The 25631-nt window shown below is 35.8% G+C and overlaps 1 protein-coding gene across 3 annotated transcripts in view; it reads right to left on the bottom strand.

Moving 5' to 3' along the window:
• Positions 1-25631, bottom strand: part of C1H8orf34 (chromosome 1 C8orf34 homolog) — a 159244-nt gene that overhangs the window by 14606 nt on the left and 119007 nt on the right. For all 3 annotated transcript variants that reach the window (XM_088058172.1, XM_088058174.1, XM_005517106.2), the window contains 3 exons: positions 23484-23619; positions 6359-6444; positions 1358-1431 (listed from right to left, as the gene is read on the bottom strand). In XM_088058172.1, coding sequence (XP_087914298.1) covers positions 1358-1431; positions 6359-6444; positions 23484-23619 — 296 coding nt within the window. The remainder of the gene's footprint in view (positions 1-1357; positions 1432-6358; positions 6445-23483; positions 23620-25631) is intronic.

The raw sequence follows: 25631 nt of genomic DNA on the forward strand, positions 1-25631 counted from the left end.
ATACGCGTAAAACTGTTCAGCTGAAGGCTGTACCTTTCTGTAACAAGATTTTGTAATAAGCATAATGAACTTCTGTTTTCTTTGTATTTTTTTCTATGTAATTCAATTAGTTTCTCTCGCCCTATGTTACACATCTGCAGAATTACTAAATCAAACTTTGTAGCTATGAGTCCAAATCAAAAATGTGAGTTCAGAAACTGCTGCAAAATTTATTTTACCCCTCTGTTTGCTGGTGGGAAGCAGAAAGGAGATTTGAAAAAGAAGCTCCAAATAATGCTAGCTTTTTCACCCAATATCAGCAAATGCTCTGTGAGGTTCTTCCACTCCAAGAAGTTCTCAAAGAGCTTTAGGAATTGATCTGGAACTCAATACCTCTCAACTGCTTTGATAAATAATCTGGTTGTAAATACTTTATGTTCAGTACTATCCATCTTTATTCACAATGCATAATCAGCTGACTGAAAGACTGCAAAACCAATCTGCGTTGCCATTTTTCTCCTTTCTTTATATTGCCTAACAAATACCGAGCCCTTCTTTCACTTCCTATACCAACACTAAAGTGTGCTATAAACCAGTATTGCTGAACAGACTGAACAGGAACTAATGTGTCCTCTTATACTTTCTAAAATTTTGCAAAAATTAACACTTTTGTCAATTTATTTGCCTTAGGGAAAAAACAAAGCAATCCCTTCTTTACCCTATATTCAAACTCCTGGTGCAACACCAGTAGAACCAAAATCATGATTACATAATTCTTTAAAATTATTCTACTGGCAGTTACGTTTTCCATAAACTGCATATCTGCAAAGATTTTCTTAAATTTCAAAATAAAACAACTGATGGAGATATTTCCAAGAATAGTATTGCATTCTTTTAAAATTTACATATAAACTAGCCATACATTTTAACTAAACTGCTCTTATTGGTTTTCAAGCAAATAGTAACAGAAATCTAAATTACAGTTGAGATATTACAATTTCATATTTCAGAATGAAATTTAGACTTTGAATTATTTTATTCTCTTCAATTTATAAAATTGAATACTACCTGGTAATATTTGACTAGCATTTAAAAACATATAGCATATGTATAAAATTACTGTGCTTTTAATGGGCAAGCCCAACAATATGTGGTTTTGTAGATTATAATAATGTATTTCAAAATACCACCTTTCCTAGAATGAAAAAATTAAAACAGAGAACTGAAAATTCAGAAGGGTTACGTCAATTTAGTTTTCCTCTCTCTAGCATGATAGTGCTGGAAAAAACAACTTTTATCTCTGTGCAAAATCTACTTTTTATGAAACTAATTTTAAAAATTACAGTATTGTCCATTGTCCATAAGGAAAGGTACTTACAGATGCTGCCACTTGAGAAGCACTCTGAAACTCATTAATATCTTCTGTGAGTGTTTCAACCCCAGGTACTTGAGCTGTTCCAAAGAGGCACAGGAGAAATGTAAATCACTAATCAAGTAAGCATTAGTCACCTTGAAAATTTAATGCCTAAAAATTTACTGCTGGGAAGGTAAATGTGGTTACTGTAAATGTACTAATTTTCAGTTACATTTCAATGGATTATAATTTATGTCTGATTTTAATTTACAACCTTAATGCAACATGGAACAGTGTCTCTAACATAACTAGAGTGATAAGCAAGCTTCCTGCAGCTGCCAAGGTATTTTCTACGATCTTCATTACCTTTACTATTTAAACTAAATACTGTTTACCCTTTACAAAAGTGAGTAGTGGATCTCCAGCTTTAATAAGATGAATAAAACTAAATTCAATTAATTCAGTTAAAATTCCTGAAGTAAAAAGATTTGGTCAATTTAGACAACATTTCAAAGCCTTGCAAGTATAATTTTTGCCCATAATGCCACATCTGTAAAATGTCAGAATTTTGTGAGGAGTCTAAAATGTCTCTTTGATGCATGTGTAATGACTTAAAATAGATTTTATGCGCCCATGTCAGAGAAATAAATTCCAAGTAACATTCTATGCAGCTTCACTCTTTGCCCAACACTCTGCTAAAGCACTCAGATGCTGCATCAGCAGCCTAGTAAAACAAGACGTTCTGATCTTCCCTACGTTTTGCTGTTATTCAGACATTTAGCAGTGAGGTCCTTATGTTTCCAGAACCCAATATGTTAAACATCTCAGACTATACTTACTGTGAAAGCAGAACTTACTGTGAAACATGGCAACTGTAGTTACCAATTCATTGCAAACACAAATTGGTGTGGAGGGTGAAGAAGCGATGATAATGCAAAGCTGTGGTAAGGAAATCGTTTGGGAACTGGGAGATGATGCCACACTTTTGCCATTGCCTTATCTGGTTCTCAGTCCTAATTCCCACATACTTGCATCCTTAATTTTTTACTCTGGTCATGCAATTCCACCAGAACAACAGTGTATGTGTTTCATATGCCCATGTTTTTATCGAACGTCCCCAATTCCAAACTTTTCCTCTACATCCTAATGTCTCTTTTGAACTTTTTATTATAATGACACTTAAAAGGAAAAAAACCCCAACCAAACAAAAATAAACAAACAAACCAGAACCAAAATGCCCAACTATGCAAACTATACTTTTTAGTTTTTTCTCGTTTTTACTAGCTAACTGCAAATAATAAAAACCAGTGACTCCTGTTTGACAGGGAATAAAGTACTGATGTGAACTTCGCTGTAGCAAAATTTATTTAGCAAAGTATTATATATCAATATAATCTATAGAGCTGTAGATGTCATAGCACAATAAAATAGGAAATACCACATTTACACAGTGGCATAGTACCACAGAACCTATCATATAATCAATATTATTCCAGGCAGAGGCGCAAAAGAAACAATCTCTGCTCACACCTTAGGAATATGTGGAATTACACAATACACTGCAAAGAACCTCACATAATAAACAGATTTTCTCAGATAATTTGAGGAGTGGTTTAAAAGCCTTATACTTTTCTTTTCTCCTATATTATGAGATTACTCTCTAATAAGATACTGCATTTTAAACTTACTTCTACAAGAATGCATAGACTGCAAAAGCTTTATTTGCAATAATGTCTTCTTTTCCTGCCTTGTATCATGGCTTCACTCAAAGGGTAAGGTACATTTCAGCAGAAGAGAATGAAACAAATGAAACAAGGTTGTATGGTACTTACAGGAAACTGGGAGTAAATGAACAATTATCCTTTAGCGATACTGTTTCTACATATCTTAAACCCCCCCAAAAAATGTAGAAGTATATTGCTTCTATAATCCCCCCAACCTGAAAAGCAAAGTGGGGGCTGATGGATGTAGATTTTTCTGGATCCGCTCTGTTGTAGTGTGTTTAGAAGCCTCAGCCATTCTCCCCATCTACCGCTACAGAACAAGAGCAAAGCTCAGTGGAGAACTGACCAAAGAGACAAACCAGACAAGCTTGGCATCTACAGGGGAAGTTTGCTGTGCAGTCATGTATGCTGCTGCATCTAGTCAAAATCAGGAACCTATTAAATTCTTCCCTTAGTTCTTTCCGGTGAAGTGGTCTAATGGAAAAGGGAAACATTTTTGAGAGGTATAGTTTAGGACAGTTAAAAGAAACTGCAGCTTTAAAGTGTCTTGTGTTCAGTCTTGAGACCTGATTCCTACCTCTCATTTTTACTACTTAAATCCAACACAAGTCTGTCCAATTCAGCAGGATTATACTAGAGGGAAATCAGTGTAGTGGTTAATTAGAACCAGATCCAGATTGCCAGTGGAGTCAGAATAGTGTCTGATGCTGCACGTGATCTCTTCACATAAGCTACTGCATTAACTTTAGCAAGTGGAATTGCTTAAAATGAGTCTTATTTATAAGGGCTGTTAGATCAGATGTTCTGCCAATTACTTCTGAGTTTAGTTTATCTGAAATTCACAGGAGAGATGTTCCAGATCTAACAACAGAAACAGATCATTATCTAAAGAAAGCTACTCTCAACTTCGTTGTGCATCAGCACTTTGCTTGCTTATTCTTGAATGAATGATTTGCAACAGCACTTCCCAATACACAGTTTTCCCTCATTAAGGTCACTAGTACTGATAAACAACAGCAGAACATAAATTCAAATAAACCTGGTAAGTGAAGCCTGATAGTCACTATTTCATGATGTAATACATCTGTAAGAGGACATAACTAAGAATTCAGTACAACAACGCCTAGGTTACTTAGGGTTTTTTAACAATAACTTTATGAGGTTTTTTTATCATCTTTTCATATATACTATTTATTGGAAATAAGTATCAAATGCAAAGAGAGCAAATATTATGCTGCTTTTATAGGAAAGATTGATAGAATGGGCAGTTGCCTGAGCTCTCTGTCAGTTTATAGTCTGTACCTATTTGTGCAATCCAGCTGTATTTTTTTTTCAAATCAAAGTGTAACACTAGCCAACACTTTAGGAAAAAAAGATCCTACCATATGTTTTGAAACACTGAACATTTCTGAGGGCACCTCTTGACAGAAATTTGGCATTACCTGACTGTTGACCTCAGTCTATTTGCCCAAGAGGCCTTGTTATTTTCTAGCTATAAGACTAACAGATCCATGTATATTCATAGACATGAGATAGATGTTTATAGCAACATGAATGTTATTGCCCCACCGACCTATCTAAATTTTTCTTCCTGTATTTTATTGGTTGTGGTGTTTTTAAAGAAAGCATCTTCCATCTTCTCTGCAGCCATATTGACTGCAGAGTACTCAGAAGCACATGAAGTGGCTGAAGGTAGAACACCTATAGCACTTTTGTGCTCCATACCTGGTGACCGTGAAGAATTCAGCTCCAATATTACACAGTATCCAGTACTTTCTGATAGTTTCACCTTCCTGGTGCCTCTGCCACTTAGCAAAACCTAGCTATCTAATTGAAACTGCAATTTCAGAAGATGCCATGGCAAAGTGGGCATTATTTTCACTTCAAGAGCAAAGGTACACAGGAAGGAAAATGGAAGGATGAGATCTGTCCAAAAACTATTTTGTGAACTGTAGAACTTTTTCCCACATATCTGCCTTACCCATCTATTTGCTTTTGCTGCAATAATCTCATGCATGCATATTCCCTTATCTATCTCAAGCAACCCACCACCACCTCCCTATCTAGGAATCACTCTCACAACAAGATAATTTTGCCTTCTTTTCACAGGGCTTGATTGAAGTCACCAATCTGAGCATCTCTTGCTGACAATCTTCATGAAAATTGTAAGGACATCATGTTTTGAGATTCTGAGTGTCCTATTGCCTTGCTCAGTTAAGTGATCAATGTCAGATAAAAGGAAAAGCCAATTTCTTTACTGCATGAAACCACACATTCTCACAAAACCAGCTTGAAAAATTTATCTTTAAAGACATATAAGTTACTAATGGTTGTTTTAAAAATTAGGCAAGAGAAATGAGTGAAAGCTCAGGTTGCTATGATACCTAACAACACATACAATAGCATTAGATTAGGTAGCTAGATAGTAGGATTAAATTAAAAGAGAGTAGAATTAAAAAAAAAATACATTCTGGGGATTTTTTTGGTGTTAATTGATCACTACAGCTAACTTGTCCATGGCTGCTGAAGACTATACAGCAAATCAAAACATACAATTTGTAGACTTGGCTGGTTCTGCCCAACAGTAAGGGAATGGACTGAAAGATTTATCTTTGCAGATTCTCTGTCAAAACCTCTATTTCTTTCTCTCTGCATTACAGTGGCAGCTAAGATAAAGCTAACCTTCACCAACTTTATCTTTCATAGGAAAGCTGGGCATTCTCTGGAAAGATATCCCTTATGAAGTGCCTTTTTCAACATTTCAGGTGTTACTCGGTTCAAAAACCTGAGAAGAAATTGAAATAAGTCTGAGTGTCCTGACTGCAGATTAACACAACATATGAACACGTTTGTATGAGGAGAAAAAGTGTTTTTCAGTGTTATTTTATAAACTCTTTATTTCTACTGTAAATCATTTGACTCATCTGGATGCATCTGTAGTAGTAAATTAAATATTTCAAAGACCATTCTTTGGCATAAAAGCAGCAATGAACAGCCCACGTCTATGCTATTAAGCTGCTTTAAATGTCAGTGTGCTAACATAAAATCTGTCTACTAAGAACAAATTCTGGCCCAATGTACCTCTCAAAATATGCCTAGGAATTATTCCGAAGTGCTAATTGGCCATGACAAAAAATATGTTAGTGGCTCTTTGAACAGATTTGAAGTGCAAATGATTGAGTTCAAATCAGGAACACTCTCTTGGAAGTGTTTCATCTTTTACAGACATAACCTCTACTCTCAAATTCAAGATGTTGATGTTTGGGCTTTTTTATGAGCAGCAAATATTTATATAACTTACCATCAGAGTCTGACACTGCTGGCTCAGATGTCTGAGATACCATGGAGACATCTTCTGGCCTTTCTGCCAAATTATCCCCTTGCAATCTAAATTGTGGAAAAATGCAAGGAAAACATTTGCAACATTATTCAATGGAGAAGACACAGAAGAACATTATCCCTGGCTACATACCCTGCTCACAACATTGCCCTAATTAAAAGAGCAGCTTTCCTGAAAAGTCCACACTCGTAAAGCCCAACCATAACCTGGACTGTCTAGTAAACAAAACTAGCCTCTAAGGAACAGCCAACTGAATCCTAGCTTATGCATTTTTGTAAGTCTTATTTTACAAAAGTGGGGTTTTGGTGTGCACGTGAAACTGCAAGCCTCCTTCCCTACCTTCCAAAATATTTTAGTTGATTAGGACTGTATTGGATGTCCATGCCAATGTGTTGGCAGTGTGGTGGCCTCGGTGAGGAGAGGCTGGGGCTGCCCTGAGTCAGTCACAGGGGGTTCCACCTGGATCCAAAAACAAGGGCATGTTTTTTTGGCTCTTCAGCCAAAATGGGGGCACCTTGGAGGAAACATAGATCAGGAAGAGGCAGCCACAACACCACACAGGCAGAAGAGCAGAGAACAGGAAGACTGGGAAACAGCAGAGTACACACCAAGGTCAAAGGAGATGGTGTTCCACACTCTGGGTAGATACTCTCCTACAGCCCATGGTGAAATTCCAGAGGCAATATCCCATGCACCTCCTGGAGGATCAACACCAGGGCAGGTGAGTATGTCTGGGATGGACTGTAGCTGATGGAGATCCCACACTGGAGCAGGTGAAAAGTGTGGTGAGGAAGGAAGGGCAGAGAGGACCTGTAATGGACTGACCACAAACCCCCATTCCCTGTCTCCCCTGCACTGCTCAGTAGGTGGGGAGAGGAGTCTGAAGTGAAGGAGTGAAGTTTGGCCCAGGAAAGGGAGGAGGAAAAGTGTGGTTTTAATGTCTTTCTTTTAGTTTCTCATCACCTAAACCTATTTTAATTGGAAATACATTAAACTAATATTCCTCAAGTCAAGTCTGCTTTGCCCTGTCTTCATCTTAACCCACAAGCTTTTACTTCCTATTTTCTTCTGTCATCCTACTGGCTGGGTAGGGAACTGGCCCTTAGCCAAACTTAACCCACCACAGGGAAATATACGCAAGAATATTTCCTCCTCCTTTGTTACTTGTTAAAAGGAAAATACTGTAATTATGGCAGACTTTGTCTTCAGGCTTTCCCGCTGCACCAGCTGACTGCAATGCCTTGACAGCAATTTAAACAACTAATGCTTGTATCTGTTTTTTCAAATGCGTATCCCAGGAGTCCCACCATCCTTCTCCAGGCTCTTACGAATCCTGAGCACAAATCCTGCTCTGAAGAAGTGCATTGTAGCTCTAAATGCAATATAACTGCCATTTACATAAAGGTTATCTTACCTTGGATTTATTCAGACATGAAAAGAATAAGAAAAATGCAATTCAATTTTGCAAAGCCCAGGAATCATAAAAATGCATTGAAGTAAAACCTTGGGGAAAGAAATAACTTATCTCTTTGAGGAAAAAAAAAGTTCTTTTCACTCTGTATTCCTACTCTCTGCAGCTGTTTTATACCAAGCTTGAAATTAACCCTTGAAATCAAGTAGAACCCCTTTATCTGCCCTAGCTAAATTTCACATTTTATGACTCTCACATTTATCTAATATATATGGATCTTTAGTCATCTATTTGTTTGTATTCCTCAAAAATATTTCCTCAACAATCCCCTCCCCCAATTACTTTTTATTGCCCCTAGAATAATTTATTTATATTAAAATAAAATAAATTCATAATATTTCTTATCTAAGGTGGCAGATCCATAGAACACGAAACTCAAGACAACAAAACGTAAAACTTAGAAGCTGTAAACCTAATTTTTAAAATTACTTCTATGAATCCTTTATAGCTCTGTACCTGTCTTCTAATCCTCTAGTTGCCAATTCTATAAAAGCCTAGCTTGTCAAACAGAAGCAAATAACTTTGTATCCTAAAGATATTCAAAGAGGGAGAAAATAAATTGCAAATGAAATAACTGCAAAAAAAGGAAGATCTCAAAAATCACATAATTCTCCACTGCAATACTATTCACCCATTCTCCTTCATTACATACATAAGTACATTCACTGCAAGCACATTTTCAGTCTTAGAAAGATATGCACAAAATTGCAGGAACCAGACGTGAGATACTCTTCTGTCCAGCCATGCTGGGAATTCATTTGTATTTAACTAAAAGGATAATTATTCCAACCTTTTCTACTTACATTACAGTCATATAAAAACTGTCTCTAGAAGTAGGAGTCACTTCTTTTATTCCATCAGAATTTTCAATATTTTATATGTTCCCATTCTGAGCTTCAATAAATCCAAACTAGACATGAATAACTGAAATTATTCTCATCTTATTCTAGAATTTAGATATATTTAAGTGGTCCATGGCTTCTTGAAGAACACACACACACAAAAAAAATCTTTTTTATGTATCTAATCAGAAAATCCATTTCATATGATTTTACTTTGCAGCAAGAAATGGCTGGGGTACTGGGTGGATGGGAGAATAGGATGTTTGACATATCCGTACTTTATTTTCACATCCAATTTCCAATTTATTTATGTATTTGTTACATATATATTCATATCAGAATAGATTTTCATGAAACTTAAGCAACAAAAAACTATTTCTTGCCAAAAGAACTCTGGTACTTGGACTATTACAATTTCTTCTTCAAAAGTAGTATTGTTCATAAGACATCTCCACAGTAAAATGAAAATACTTAAAACTGCATAAGCAGAAAGAAGTACAGATTAGAAAGACACAAAGGTTTAGAAGAGTTACCTATAAACTATCTTAGTAGCAACTTGATGGACTACTTCAGCTTTTAACTAAAACATTCTTTCAGCTATCAATTATTTTAATGTGAGTCTAAATTTGATACCTGATAACCAACATGTTTCCCCATATCTCTTTCTAGTGTGATTTCTTGCTTAGAGGACATTGTTTCAGTTATATTAACCAGCTGCACGTTGGAGCTTCAAGAGCTACAAAAGCAAACAGCCTACAGGTAAATATTTCAATTTTCTTTGACCCCAAAATGCATTATGTAGGGCTTCTTCCAAGAAATCTTAAGGACTTCAGGACCAAAGATATTCTGAATAAATGCTATAGATTCAGTGCAGAAGCATTATACAGGGTCTAGCACTACAAACAAGCTTGTGGCTCTGTGAATCACAGTCCTCCTGGCAGTATGATTTAAAAATATGATTCAAAAATTCACAGAATGGGTCTGACTGGATGCACCCACAGTGGGCGATCTGATCCAACCTCCCTGCTTGAGCAGGGCCACCCTAGATAGAGCACATAGCACAGGGTTGTGTCCAGATGGCTCTTGAATATTTCTAGTGAGGGAGACTCCACAACCTCTCTGGGCAACCTGTTCTAGTGCACAGTCACCTGCACTAAAGAATTTCTTCATGTCCAGATGGAACTTTCCGTGCATCAGTTTCTGCCTATTGCCCCTTGTTCTATTTCTTGGCATCACCAAGGAGAGCCTGGATCCAGCCTCTTGAAAACCTCCCATCAAACACTTGTAAACATTGTTAAGGTCCCCTCTCAGTCTTCTCTTCTTGAGACTGAACAGGCCCAGCCCCCTCAGCCATTCCTCATAAGAGAGATGCTCCAGCCCCTGCATCACTTTTGCAGCCCTTCACTGGACCTGCTCCAGGAGCTCATTGTCTTGTCCTGAGGAGGTCAGAACTGGACACAGCACTCCACATGTGGCTTCACCAGGACTGAGTAGGGTTAGAATCACCTCCCTCAACCCACTGGCAATGCTCTTCTTAACGCACCCATTAAGGACAGCATTGGCCTTGGTTACAAGAACATGCTGCTGGCTTATGGATGGATGCTGTCTACCAGGACCCCCAGGTCCTTTTCTGCAGAGCTGCTTTCCAGCAGGTCAGCCCCAGCCTGTGCTGGTGCAGGGGGTTCTTCCCCAAGTGCAGGATCCTGAATTTAGCTTTGTTGAATTTCCAATGGTTCTTCTCTACCCATCTCTCCAATCTGTGAAGGTTAGATGCAGGACAAATTCCCACCTGGGACTAAATGTAGACATACACCATGATTCTCCTATATGTCAACACTGCTGTTCTATGACATTCTTAAAACCAGTAGTTAGAGAAACTAAAGTAAATTTGAATACTAGAATTGAAAAAACCCAACATAGTTCACATAATACTTCCAAGGACTACACAGGAAAAATAAAAATAATTACAAACACTTAATTACAAGCATAGGTAATTTCTAACATCAGGGCTTAAGGAGAAGGAATAAAATATTCTAAAAACCAAGAAATGGAAATGCTTTAGATACCTCATAGTGAGATACATGCTCTCTAGTGTTTGTTATTTTCATAGAACACTGATTCAAAGCATGTGTATTAATAATTGTCTTGTGCTAGTGTATAACAGAGGTTGTACTTTAGGAAATTTCTGAGCCAAATAAAATTCAGAGGGTGATTTTCACAGACAGAGAAATTTAAATTATATTTAGGTTAATGCTATTTTGACCTAGTCTTCCTGAAGTACGTCACTTAAATAACTAAAATCTCATTATATTCATTCATAAAATGAACCCGCAGAAGGGTTATAATTTTTAGACAAAATCTCCTTTAATCCCAAACAAACGACAGGCAAGAATTATATAATTACTGTGCATGTGGCTGGCCTTCAAATTCTGGTACACAACTAAGGACTTATTTTTGTTTTAAAACATAGAAAACTAGAGCTGGATAACTGTGCTCAAATTCTGCTGTTCCCTAGAGGTGAACAACAACAGAAACTGAAACTCCACTTGAGAAGAAATCCTGAAAACCTTGTATTTCAAGAAAATATAAATGTTTCTGCTGACTTTTTAGTAGTGAAGAAAAATTCCTCCAGGGTTTCCAGGACAGTAAAGGGCACTCTCCAAGGAGGAGGTGGGAAATCAAATGTCTAAGCACTGCAGCTCCAGCCATTCTCTCTGCTAGGCCCCGTGTCAGCTAAGTTTTGTTGAATCTGAATAAACACCGTAAAACATTTTGGTTTCTGTGAAATATTATTCCTGAACACATGCATTTAATTGGAAAATCTGTGTTGCTAAAGACTCAATTGACTTCTTTTAGCTGAATACAGTGAGAAGTAGTGGAAACTTTGGTAAAAAAGTCCTTAATTCATTCAGTAAAAAGATAAATCATTCAACAAAAAATTGTTTTCCTGATCAGCCGAAACACGTGCATATTTTTAAGATCACAACAACAAAGTTCTCTGAAAAACAAAGGTAGTGTCATGTTTGTATTAGAAACTTAATTCAGGAGATTTTGACTTGCTGAATCACTTATTTTCCTTAAATTATTTCAAAGCAGGTTACCCAGTCTCTTGAAGAAATCCTACCAAATAATTCCATGATTTATAGTTAACTTCTTTAAGAAGTAGTTATTATTTTGGATCATAAACTCTAATATACATTTTGTAAGATTAATGAATATCATGAACTTATTAACAAAATAAACTTATTATACACATAACATGATGATGTTCCTTTGGCAGCCAAAGGCAATTTTCATCAGAGATGCGAAGGATAAATTTGACTTATTGGACTTCCTTTTTTTTCTCTTTCAAATCACCTGCTTCCTTTCTGTAATTTAAAACTTCACATCTACATCTAACATCTTCTCTGATAGCACTGTAATACTGAATAACAATTTCCCTCGGACAAATACATAACTCCAGGGAACTTATAGCAACAGAGATCAGACAACAAAAGTCCTGAAAGGCCCCACATGCTTTTAGGTTACACTAAATGTTTTCTTGCACCTTTCCCTAGCAACCTCAACACCAGAAAGAGTATTTTAAGCTTCATAATCATCTGTCCTGACTTGCCTATAATATGGTGAGTTTACTTCATTCTTTCTTCCCAAACATACTGATCCAAATTCTGATCTCATGTACCTTGACTTACTGACTCCACAAGTTCTGCACTCCCTTATACTGCTGTAAAATCCAAAGCTTTTTCAGCACCTAAATATAAAGCCAGGAATTTATGACTTATTCCATTTGTTTTACTAATGTCTTTTACAAATATAAAAAATATTGAAACTGTGCCAGAAGAAATTCCTATTGTATTCACAGGTATAGAGACACAAAGATGTCAGTTTTCCAGTACAGACTGTACCAGTTAATATAACGGTAAAATTACATTAAATAAATATTATTAAAAAAAATACAGGCAAAAGTATGTTTTATCTGGTAAAACTCCTTATCAGCTTTAGCTTCACATACTACCATCCTAATGAAGATTAGATGTTAAAAAAAGGTTATATGATTTTTAGATCACTGAACTGTAGAACAAAAATGGCTTAGTTCTATGGGAGGAGAATCCTCTAACAGAGGACTGTGAATTTGGTGAGAAATGAGAGTGGCTGCCACCTTTGAAGCAACAACAGAAAACCTCTGCAGCATGTCACCTTGTTTTATTAAGAAATCAGTGCCATAGTTTCTGTTTTCTACCTACACTAAAATACAGGAAACATCTGCATTGAAGAGAAATTAAGCATGAGAACTATTGGATTATCCTGCAGAACATTACCTAGGAAGGCAGACATTTCTAATATTAAACTATAAGACTACATGAATAAATACAGGTATTTATTACAATTTCTGAATAAAATGTAGGAATATATGCTTAATGACACAATCAGCATGATTTCCAATAGAGATTTATAATTCCTTTAAATCCAGTTTAAAGAGGTGATGCAAGGCCATCAGGCAGGAGCATGTTGTTACTACCAACAATTCCATTCATGTGAGATGTACAGCATTTATATTATTTGAGTTTCACCCTGATCTAAGATACAGTTAATCTAAAATAACTTCATTTTCACCAACACCATTCAAACCACAGTCTGTTTCTTGCTTTTGCTTTCTTAGGGACACTATTTCTCAGTGCTTAAACACTAGAACACAGCAAATTATTTGAAAATTCATAAAACCAGTAGTTAAAAATGGATTTTGGTTGACATTCATTCTTTTGCAATTTAAACACACTATTTTCCAGTCAGTGTTGAAGATTTTTGTGGAAAGTTTCCATGTCACCAATAGTTAATGTTCAGCATGTTTTCAGCTGGTAATACAAGTATACACTTGCTGAGCAAAACTTACACATTGACACAGCCAGCAAAATAATCTTTTTTGTGTGCTGTTTGCCTTTCCAAAATGTCTGAATGCAGGTCTTTGTGCCTTTAAATGAGTACGCTCTGCAGCTATTTCTGAGGAGAACCAAAAGTGGAAATATATTTCCCAGAGTAAGGAATCCATAAAGAGACTGAATTATCTAATCCTTTTACAAGATGGGGAATTAGGCCATTCTTATGGCAATCTTTTATCTGCTGCTGGCTTCAAACCATTATCTCACAGGAGAAAAATTACAGTCTTTGTCAGTCTTTTCAGACCTAACACTCTTTCTTCTCCTGTGAACCATTTTTTCTAGGACCTGTGAAAGAGTTTTGTGTGTGAGTATGCATTTGTGTTTTCAAGAGCTATATTAAACTGCTATCCAGAGCCTCAAATTATGACCAACAAGCTTCCTCAAGCTCATGATCTCCTGGCTTCCTCCCTATATCTTTTTCATCCAGAAGAAATATCTGTGGCTAATATACAGCACAGCGTTGTACAAAAACCAGAAAGCATCTATAAACATTGCCATAGAGAATTAGCTTGCAAAGCACACATCAAAGAGAGCAAAGGGAAAGAAGGGAGAAAAGCTGGGTAAAGCACTTGTCTTTTTAAATTATTGAGGGGGTTAAATGGGTTTTGTAGGGGAAAAGAGAAAGAGATGTCTTGACAAGATCTGCAAATGAAGGACAGAATGGAGCAGATGTTGCCCTCTATTAAACTGAGAGAGAGCAGAATAATTTTCAGGACCAGAAAAATAGTATTAATTTCATATTCAAATATGCTCCTGCTTCCTTCACTTTTACAAATCAAGACTAGGACATTCAAAAAGCCTACAAAATCATTTACATCTACTGTTCTTAGATTTTCTCCACAGAAGTTTAAAATGCTTGCAAGTTCACCAACCTGCTCAAACAAGTTCTCTCTTTTAACAACCAGTCAAAAAAATAATTAAAAAAAATAATAAAAAAATAGGTACTGTTGAACAATAGTTCTTACAAAAGATAGTCTAGTGGCACATCACTAATTCACAGCATCTTATGCTGCATTCTTCTGGCATAACCAAATGCACATATTAATACCTTGTCAGTTAAGTTACCTTAACAGATAAACTTGGTGCACTGCCGTGTTTCCAAAACCCAATTTATCATAAGGTGTATGTGTAAGATGTAACTCACATGCAAATTTTATGTACCTAGTGCTCATGCTCTAAGTCTATTTTCACTAACATGTAAACACTTATCTTTCTTCAAACAAATGGAATGGAAAAATCTTCCATTACTTTTATGCTGATTGAAGGCTATTTAGGTCAAAAAAACCCGTCTACCTCACATGTGCATACTAGAAGGAAATAAAATAGCTGTTAAATCTAACAGAGAGGGAAAACTTCATCTGAAAACACTGGTCTCTTCACCATTTATCATAATTTTTGGCAACAGATGACATTTTTATTATCACAGTATTTTGTGCAACTTCTGATAGGACTGAAACTATTGCTTGGTAAATTTACCAAGTGGGAAATTCACATTAAAAAATAGAGAGAAAATAAGTCTGATGTCTCTGGGATTTCTGTCTAAGCATTTCATGTAAATCTACTGTCTTGCTGCCTTCCCAAGACACTGTTAAGATTTTGAAAATAGAGAGACTGGCCATTCTTCCAAAACACACATTCACTGGGAATTTGCCATGAAACTAATTAAGGTTTAGGACTAAAAATTATGTTATCTTGTGCATTTCAGAGGTAAAACTTAGATCCATGAACACAAAAAAAAATTGAAATCACACAGATATTCTCTATTTTGCATACAGTAAAACGTTCTAAAGAAATACAAGAAAGTGAAAGAAAATGGAAGCTAGTGTGTTTAGCAAGTCAGCCTACCAAATCTTAAAAAATTATTTATTGTCTCTGTTTCTGATAACCACTAGGGCCAGTAAAAACATTTTCTGAATGATTTTCTTCTTCAGTGTTTTTCTCTTGTTTGGAAAGAGCAAGATACCAAAGTGTTATACCACTCCAGGAAAGGAAAGATAAAGTGATTTATTTTAGATGCACTTAGCACTTACAAAATCAAAAGAAAATGAACACATTATTTGGTTATTTATGCATCAAAACTGGGCAAATTAATCACTGCCCAAATGCAATTCATTGAAAAAGCGAAGTGGATTTGTTTTGGTTTTATTTGCCACAGCTTTTTCTTTTTTCACGTTTTTCTTTTTCTACTTTATAAAAAGTTTTTAACTAGCCAAAGGAAAAATATGGGGTTTGTTCTCAATTTTCCAAAGTGAAAGGAGATTTTTAAAAGTTTTAAAGCACTACCATATGGAGTTTAATTTACTTGTTTGCCACTATTAAAAGGAAAAATATGCAAATAAAATATTTTGTTTAGGACAAAGTCTGTGAAGCTGGCACAAACAAACATGAGGAAAATTCAGCTCTTTTAAACAAGAGGTCCAATAAAACTAAGGTTATAAAAAAATAGATAAAGGAAAAAAGAATGTAAAAGAGTGATATGAGTCATCTGGAATGTTTAGTACTTTCTGCCCTATAATAGCCACTTAGTACACAGTCAGAAAGATAATATGAAATGCATGACAGGAAAGAAAAAAATACATTTACATAATCAGAATTTTGATAAGATTTGAAGACATCAACTTCCTCAAAGTCTGTACATGAACCCTAATCACATAATTTTCCCACCAACATTCATTCTACCAATCATCTCAGTTTGGAAACACTTCTTTCCCCTTGGTACTTTGAGGTAATTTGTTCCCAGGTTTCAGGAAAATTAACAGAGCAGAAATTTCTCCCAGAAACTGAGTCACTAATCTGGCCTTACCACTATTGGCCAAACATACAAAGACTATTCTTTATGCAAATACATGTACCAAACCACACATATACCTGTGCCCATTCCCCAGTATTACATCACAGTGTACAGAGTCAAATAAGGGATTATATGGAGTATTTGAGAGGTTATTCTTTCTGACACATCTGTGTATTATTGACTAACAATATTAGAGTCTATAAAGAAAAACAGGGAGTTATTTTATATTTAGTTTGAACAGCTTTTGTTCTAATTCCATCACCTCTGAACACTTCAGTTAAAGGGATGATTATAGTTCAAGTAAACATACCAGAACCACTTTTAAATTAGCATCTACAGATTTCCTTCACAGAGCAGCTTTGACAATTCACATAGCAGCTAAGGAATATTTGCACGTGTAGAACTTTTCCTGCTAGAATTCAATGCAGACATAGCCTTTTATTATGTCACCCAGGCAGCACACACTGTTACATATGGACAAGATAAGGGGAAAACAGCACATGGAATTTCAATGTCATTTAGTTCTGCATGCATTTTCAATGTATTACACCCTTGGAGGTGACTGATGCCAGAATGCTCAATTTGGGAAAGAAATCTTACAGTCTGACTTGAACAGCAGCAGTCTGCTGGAAACAGAGCAGAAGCATCCACCGTGATGGCTTAATCTAATTTGGCAGAACATAAACCTAGATCACCTGCCAAAAAATGCACCAGTAGCAAAAGTTATATCCTCTCTCCTTCTGGGACCTATGGCATCTATAGAGGATGCTGGATGTGGACCCTTTTTCACCCTACCCGATCATCCTCTATCCCAATGTTGCATGGTGCAGCATCCATTCCCTGACACCTTTCCATCCTCAGTTCCAGTGTTATTTTGGGATTACATGCCTGGACAAGATAGGAAAACCGATCTTGTCTCAAAACACAAGTCAGCCATACCAACGGTTTCTGTTCAGGGAACACAATGACAGTGAGAACAGGCTAGTCATAAACAATAAGGAAGGGATCTTGTGCAGAGTGGAAGCTGTGGAAGCAGAAGAGGCTTCCTTCCTTTTCTTGAGGAAATCTTCCAGGAGCCCATCATTGTTGTCTGTTTTTTAAATGTAGTCTTTAATCAGTGTTTATGACCTTCCTCATATGGGTAATTAATTTCATTAATTTTTGTTGCCTTTAGTTTCAGGAGTGTTGTCTGGGTACAATGCATACAGCAAAATGGCTTTTTAACAGCAGGTTTTTTCCTATTTGCAGTCATCAGCTTTTCTGCTTTTGGTAATTAAACTAGATTCACTTGTCAAGCTTCAGACTATATTCTCCACAGCTTATTATCAAGTTTTTCACCAAATGCTTCTTTATGACCTCAAATCTCATTAGTATTGTCAGAGCTTTGTGATACTGAGATAAAACACTTCCATACAAACTCTAAGATTATCAAATGGTTGAAGCTAGGATAATACCACAGAATTCCCCAACCAACCAAATAATTCCTGTTCTTTTCTAGAAATATAGGATGGCCAATTCAAACAACGCTTCCATAGTTTCCACCATTAATCTGAAGTTTATGTCAAATTATAACTGGCTACTTAAATTCTTTTGTCTCCTCCCCTGTAGGTTCCTGGTTGTCAGGGCTCTATGTCATGAAGATCTACTCAAATTCCAGTGATGTACTGCAGAGAACTAATACGTGATTCTGAATTTCACATAGCGCCACATAGTTCATATGATTATATCTCAGGTATGCATGGACGTAGTGGAGACTATATTGTAGAAAACCAAACTTTAAAAAAATCCAGATCATTAAAGAAAAGGTAACTGGTAAATAAACAGGCTAACTTGAAGACTGTTTGAAGGACAAGACATCTTAGAGGAGTAAAAGTCACAGATGATGCGCAGGGTGAGGTTTCACAGGCAAGGCAAACTGGCATGAGAATTTTTGAGTACTTTCTTCAAAACAAATTTTCCAAAAATATCCATAATGGAAGCATGCACAGAGTCCTTCATTTATTCTACATTAACATCTCAAGGATACAAGTTACTACACTTGAACTGTACTCCACATCCTAAGGGTGAGGGTAAAATAAGTTCCTTTTTTTTTTTTTTTTAATTTATAGATTTACTTTGTTTATACATATATTTTTGATTCTTCTACTATGTTAAAAGGCCTTACTACACTGTCTTTTTGCTTTAACTAACCTCAAAATATTAACTAAAACGTTGCATCTCAAACCCAACATTTGTATGCGACTAGTGCTCCTTCCCAACATTCTTGTTCAGAAGCCTTCAAGCTTGTGGCACAGTATGTTTTCTATAATCCCATTTCTTTTTTAATCACATGCAACCCCTTTTTTGTATTCTATTGATGTTAAAAAGAATGAATGCAGCCCTTGCGCTATTAAAAACAAAAAGCTTCTTACTTTCAGGAATGCATTGGCAAGACTCCACAAGAACAAGATTTAACTTTTGAGCATGGCAGTGGGCATACAAGGCTAATGGGTGGTCCTTGAAAAAAAGAAAAAAGAAAACTCCTGTAATTCATTCAATAGTACATTAATATTATCTTTTACCTTATGGTTGATTAAATTCTTGCAAAACGCACAATGTGCAAGTCACAATGCATATGAGAAATATGGAAGTGTTGTTTGACTTTTACAAATTGTCATTTAAATATCTATTTAAGCCATACAAATTTTGCTAAAGTGTAAGGATGTCTTATAATTCATTGGCCAAATCTGAAACTCATTTGTTTTGCCTGTATGTGAGAAAGGATTCACAAAAAAATGTTACAGAATGAGTCAGTCTACTTTATAAATCAGTCGGACCAGCTGTGCCCTTAGACAAAGAAGGAATTATTATAAGAATTTTGCTCAAATAATCTAAATACAGATATTTTTTACAAGAAGTGTCCCTGCTAATTTTTCAGGCTAAATAGAAAAAAGCAAACCTTCCAAATACAGGGGGTTTTTGTAGCCTTTTTTCTGTATCTATAAACCTTGTTTTGTTCCACCTTGTGAATGATGTCACCCCTTTATTTAGATGACTTAATATGCTACTTAACTTGCCCTGTAGTCCAAGAGCAGCTATGGGAATAACATTGTTCTGGTAGCTACTTCCCCATTTGAAAAACCTCTTAAAGCTGTTATCCATCTGCATTTCGCTCATCGTGTGTGAAACATCTATACAGAAAACAGTAAGCTCTCTGTTTCTTACAGTTATATGCCAGACTACAAACCAATTTATACTTCAGCAGAATTAACCCTTCCTTAAATTTCTCATCTCCCTCTGGGGATTTTTTTGCAAAGGTTTTTTGAGGTCTTGGCTGCTTTGGGGGGATTTTTTTCATTTTTTAAATCATAAGCTATAAGAACCAATTTGGTATGATAGCTTGAAAGCATTCCCCATTTTTATTTCCTGGATGTCTAGGTGGAGAACTTAACCTTTTTTAAAAATTACTGACCGGGTCTGTGATAACTATCTACCTGCTTATTATTTGAAGATGATTGGTGAAATTATAATGATTGAAGGTTAAATATCGGTTTCTAAAAAAAGTTACAAGTTTGGGAGTTTTATTCTAGTTCAAATTATGTCAATTCTGAGTCTCATTTCTTATTATTCACAAACAAGTTTGTACTTTTGTCTAAGAAACTTAGGGCAAGTGAGACTATTTTCCCAAGTGCAGCGCCTCAACACCATTGTCCTCCACAATATAAACTGGATTTAGTTTTCCTCATAACAAAATTGGGTTTTATCTCAAACTATAAGTCACTTTCATTTGGCATTCATTTTTTGTGGTACAAAGGGAAGGAGCCAAACTGGCACTAAATGAAGTCTGATCACAAGTATCTCAGCATGGAGGAAAAACCATTGGTTTAGTCCATTCTTGTCACAAATCATTGTGCTCTCATTGTAGGAAACTCCAGAAGCCACAGAAATATAAGACATATAGTTGCACCCTACTGCAGATGGTTTTATGGGGCATACAAAATGAAACCAGCGCTCTTCTCAGGCTAGGGTAACCTACACATAGTCATAGATGTGTTTACTCTAATTCTCAAATAATGAGGGAGCACTAATGATCTATGGCAAGAAAATGTAATCCTAGAAGCAGGGGCATCCAAAACTTACACACTATTTTAATGAAGAAATAGGGTAAAACTTCAATAAAGATATTTGTCCTTTCCAGGTGAGATACAAAATATTAAGCCAAATTAATTAAAGCTAGTACTGAAAAACTTCTTCAATTGTTTAAATAAAACTCTCTCAGAAAAGCTCCAATATACCGAAGAAAGTGGGAAAACGTCTGAAGGAGGTGTCATAGAAGTAAGTTGAGAGAAGAGTAATGAGAGAAAAGCATTTTAAAAAAAATACAACCAGGTTGAAAGAAATCAATAATGCATGAGTAAAATCCAATTTTTGTCTGAGCCAAGACATATGTTTCCTAATATTTGGAACTTTACCAATTAAATTTCAATTTAAATTTTATTTCTCCTAACGATAGCCAAAATACCTTCAGCAAACCTAATCTAGTATTCTGACTTGACAAGCCCTATTATCTACACAACACCACTGCCATTAGCTCAATCCATTTCAAATCATCTTGTACAACTGAAAAATGAGTAACATTAAGATGAAAGATACCTGTTTAATTGTAACCAAAAGCATGCATAACAGCTTATACTGACTTCTTTTCCAATTGTATTCAAACATGTCTACAATCAAATCACATAGTATTTATATATACACTGCACAGCACACAAGACTACTTAGAAAATGGAGTATGAAAACTTAAAAATATAATTTCTAAAACAAATTAATACACTAATAGGTTCTGTATTATGAACTTACATGAAATACTAGCCTTTGTCATAACAATGGAAACAAAGGCCAACACTGAAAAACTGAGTCAGTGAGGTGATCCAAATACACAGACTCTAATTTTATAGCACAGTATTTTCAATGGCTATATCACTAACTAACAGAAAATATAAATGCTCTTGATACCAATCAGGAAAAAGCTGTCTTCATGTCTTTGAAGCCACTTGTTTCATGCAACTGTCTGTACCCACTACTTCAGCTGCTGACTGAAGGCTCCAGACTAAACCCCTGTGCAGGTAATAAAAAGAGAACTAATTGCACTAATAACTGTCTTTAAGGGTGGAAAGATGTCCTCAGTAAGAAAGAAGGAATGCTCCAAAAGAATGGATAGTCTTTATCACTTTGAAGGAAAAATGCTAGTTTCCTCACTACTGAATACAACAGAAATACCCATTTGTCTCTTTTGACTTCCCTTGCTCCTGATGAAATGGTGTATTTTTTTAATTCCTTCAAAGTTTAAAGAAAGTGCTGAACTGCAACAAGAGTGAAAAGAATCACAGGCATGAAGGTATAACCCAGCTACTCACCAATTTCATTAAACATGGTAGGGAAATTATGGAAGGTGTACAGGTAAAATAAAGCATTGTTTTGCATTCTCTGATAAGTGAAGTGACAAAAGGGATTTTGTGAGATCTTTCTCTCCCAGCTCATATTTTAAAGGGCAGAATCATTTATTATATGCAGTTAAAGAACAATAGCAATAGCCAAGGTTACTAGGTTTGGCTCAAGATCTGAGCCCTTTGTTCCCTGGTGTGCAGGACTGAGAGAATATATATAGCATCTTGGCACCTGCTGTTAGCAGCTACTTAAGGGAATTCAAAATTTAATTAACCTTCATAGTAATCCATAAAAGATGTTATGTAAGCTCAGAACTTCAGAATTTAGAGAACTTAAGGTTTCTATATTCCTTACCTCTCTACTTATTAATCCATGGACAAGAGACGCCAGGTGAAAAAATGTGCCCCACTTTCATGTAGGCAGTTGTTTGGAAACATTTTACAACATAAACGATTTATATGAATTGGGAAGAATCCCATGATTTGCATGTTTGCTCTTTTCTTAAAGCCTAAGGCCAAACTCCTCTGCTGACAAGCAAAACTTTCTAGAACTATACGGCCATCCAGTCACTGCTGTTCTGACAGTACTGTGAGCTGAAGCTCCCTGAGGCTCCACAACCCTGCTAGAGATGCTATTGCACAAGTGATTCAGTCTGCCTGTAGTTCTGCTTCCAGAGCAGAGAAAATGTCTTGAAGCCCCTCTGTCTACATAAATGCTTTAGAAAAGTAGTAATTTACGAGCAAAATGGGGGGAAAAAGTAGATAAAAGTAGGGTGGCATATGGCCAAACTTTTGACTTAATTTCACCACAGGTTGCTTTTTATTTATAAGAGGCTAATCCGCTCTCAAACCACACAATAGAGCAGCCATTGGCAAAGGCAGGCAGATAAAATTGGCATGCCTCTGTATTGTTCTTGTTAATCTGAACCATTAACAGAAGGGTGAGAAGGCTAGTTTTGTCATTTAAACAGGCTTAAATCCTTTCTCCAAATGAGCTTTTGTCTACACAGAAGAATTCATCCAGGAAATTTAAGGGGTTTCTGTTAGTGTTGCATTCTCGAGTTGACTAAACTACAGGAATACTAACCTGTTTATTTGGTCTTCATACTGTAAATGCAAAAATTATTGCCAGCTGTCAAAACCAAAAGGGGTTCAACCTGACTAAATTATTTCTCAGAGGTAAAACAGGATAAGATTATAAAGTGCTAAGAAGCAACTATTTGAAATCCTGAACTGCACCTGTGCAACTAAATCTCCATTTATACAGGTGCTTTTCAAATTGGATTTGAACCCTTAAATTCCCTGATTCATCCCCCGAAAAACCACAAAAGCTCAAATAACTAATGAAACTCAGAGACAGAAGGGCTTAAAATAGTTTCAAGCTGTGAAGTAAGGCCTAAGACTAACTATGTTCTTTGATTCACTGTTGATGTGACATATCAAGCATAAACATAAGTTGCACAATTCAAATGCCAGAGGTCATAGGGTAGCCAGTAGCTAAGTAAATTTTTTTTTTAGCACAGGAAAGGTCATCACCTGGCCCATAAGCACAATACACAGCCAAATACCTGAAATAAAAATGTATTGTTTAGCATGATCTGGTTTTGTTTTGATTTTACCTGGCACATCTTGCACAGATATTCAATGTGACCTTTGCTTGAGGCTCAGCCGTATGAGCACTTCGAGTTTGATTGAATTTGCTCCCAGAAGACACCACACTTGTTACTCCTTCCATTCTGAGATCATCAAGATCCTCTGCAACAAGACAGAACAATGGGATGAACACATGATTAAATTTTGTAGCAATAAAGGAGCCTCACCTGCAGTATCATGAAAAAATGGAACAGCTCAAAAATTGGAAAGAAGAGAGTTACTTGCATACTAATAAGAAAAGACACTTGAGAGATTTTTTTTTTTATATATTAGCCCCCTCTTACAAGGGGCTCCTTAAAAAATATTCAGTATAATTTCTATATCAAACCAAGCCCCATACTTTAAAAATCTTTATTTATCTGTTTAATTTCTAAAAAACTTGTCATCAAGAGATGCTGTCCAATAGCTCTTTGACACTGGGAATATTGAAGACAAAAATAATTTTTTGAGTGTATGCTACTCCTCTGTGTTTTTTTCATCATCTATTCACTTAGCAGTGAAAAAATATTGCTAAAATAAAAGTGTTCTGCTAAACCCAGAAAATGTTAAATGGACATATATATCATTATGATCATATATCATCATATATATCACATATATCTCATTGAAAGGGACCATAATGTGCATACATAAATCTACTATATTCCTGTAATATGGGCAACTCATAATAAAAACTGAATTTTCAACTACTGTAAATCTATTGACATTTTGAAAGGAGACAGCAGAGGGTCTCAGAGAACTTTTTTCCCAAGATGCCACTGGACTAGTGTATCTCAGCTAGACTGCGAATGAATTCTCTTGGTTTAGAGTCACGTCATTAGAGATTAATCTCTATATTTTTTGGTAACACAAAACAGGCAAGTTCTCTATGCCTCATGCATTTATAAAGCCCAATTTTCAGTTGTTTATAACTTGATTAGACTCTAGCTGAAATGTAAACAAGTAAAGCACTGGCTAGCTTCTATTAAATGACCATACACTGACCATGTAACCACTCCATGTAGTGACTGATGCATGTGGTTTATGGTACACACTATGTTAGCATCTGATTAAAATGTCTTTCAGATATTCTATACACATGTATTTTCATATATTTACGTTTACAAAAGAAACCTAATGTTAAGGGATCTGAATGAAGCAGGAAGCACAAAAAGATTTTAAATCCCAATATCACATGGAGAAAAGTCACAGAGAACTTTAAAATCATAGGAGACATAGTATTTTAAACTCTAATTAATTCAATTAGAATTTAAAATACACAAGTAGTCATTATTGACACACAGTGGAGAACCAAGCTGCTTTTCATGTACAAAAGAATGACATAGAACCCCCCAAATCCTTACCCAAAATACTTTTGGTTGTCCTCAATAGTTCATAGACCCCACTCTGTGCATCAAACTCAGGGCAGTGTAGTCAGATTGTTGGGATTATTAACAACACTCTTTTGGGGAGACATGGATTTTAATAAACAACAGTCAATAACAGTTAGGCTGAACTCTAAGGAAAATTCTGAGGTCAAGGTCCTTGAACTACATTTTTTTCTCTGTAATGTTTTATTTTACTGCTTAAGAAAACTCTCCTCCCTACCACCACCCCCACACAGCCGATTTGTTGCCTTGATATAAATTGACAAGTGAACTAAAGTTTCTGGCATAATTTTACACAATTTCAACACCTTTTCCTTTAAATTTCATGTATGGTTAATACACAAACTAATTCAAAGGACCTGGAAGGTTATATGATAGAGAGCTATGAAATCAATCATCTATGAGTCATTTCAGAAAAGGTATTACATATTTGGAACACATTATGTATTAAAATAAATACAGTTTAATTGTGCTTTAAAGAGGTGTGAAAAGTTCCATATTTTTTAACAGATGTAAACCACTGGATGAATTACAGCTTAAAAGAAATTGAAGCATATGCCTCAGGTTTTTTCTCCCACAAAGCAGATGTGATTTCTTTAAATAAGGTTTTCAACTGTTCTCTGCCTGATTAACTTTTGGCTCTCTGACGACTAAGTGTTTCAACAAAGAATGATATAGGTTGCCCTCCATGATACCTTTTATATTTGAATTTGGATATCAAACCCATGCCTTTTTGTCATTTTTAGT

This window comes from Pseudopodoces humilis, chromosome 1 (genome assembly GCF_049639895.1).
Source record: "Pseudopodoces humilis isolate 2021_Gansu_Grassland_sample_001 chromosome 1, ASM4963989v1, whole genome shotgun sequence".
In the NCBI taxonomy this organism is placed as follows: domain Eukaryota; kingdom Metazoa; phylum Chordata; class Aves; order Passeriformes; family Paridae; genus Pseudopodoces; species Pseudopodoces humilis.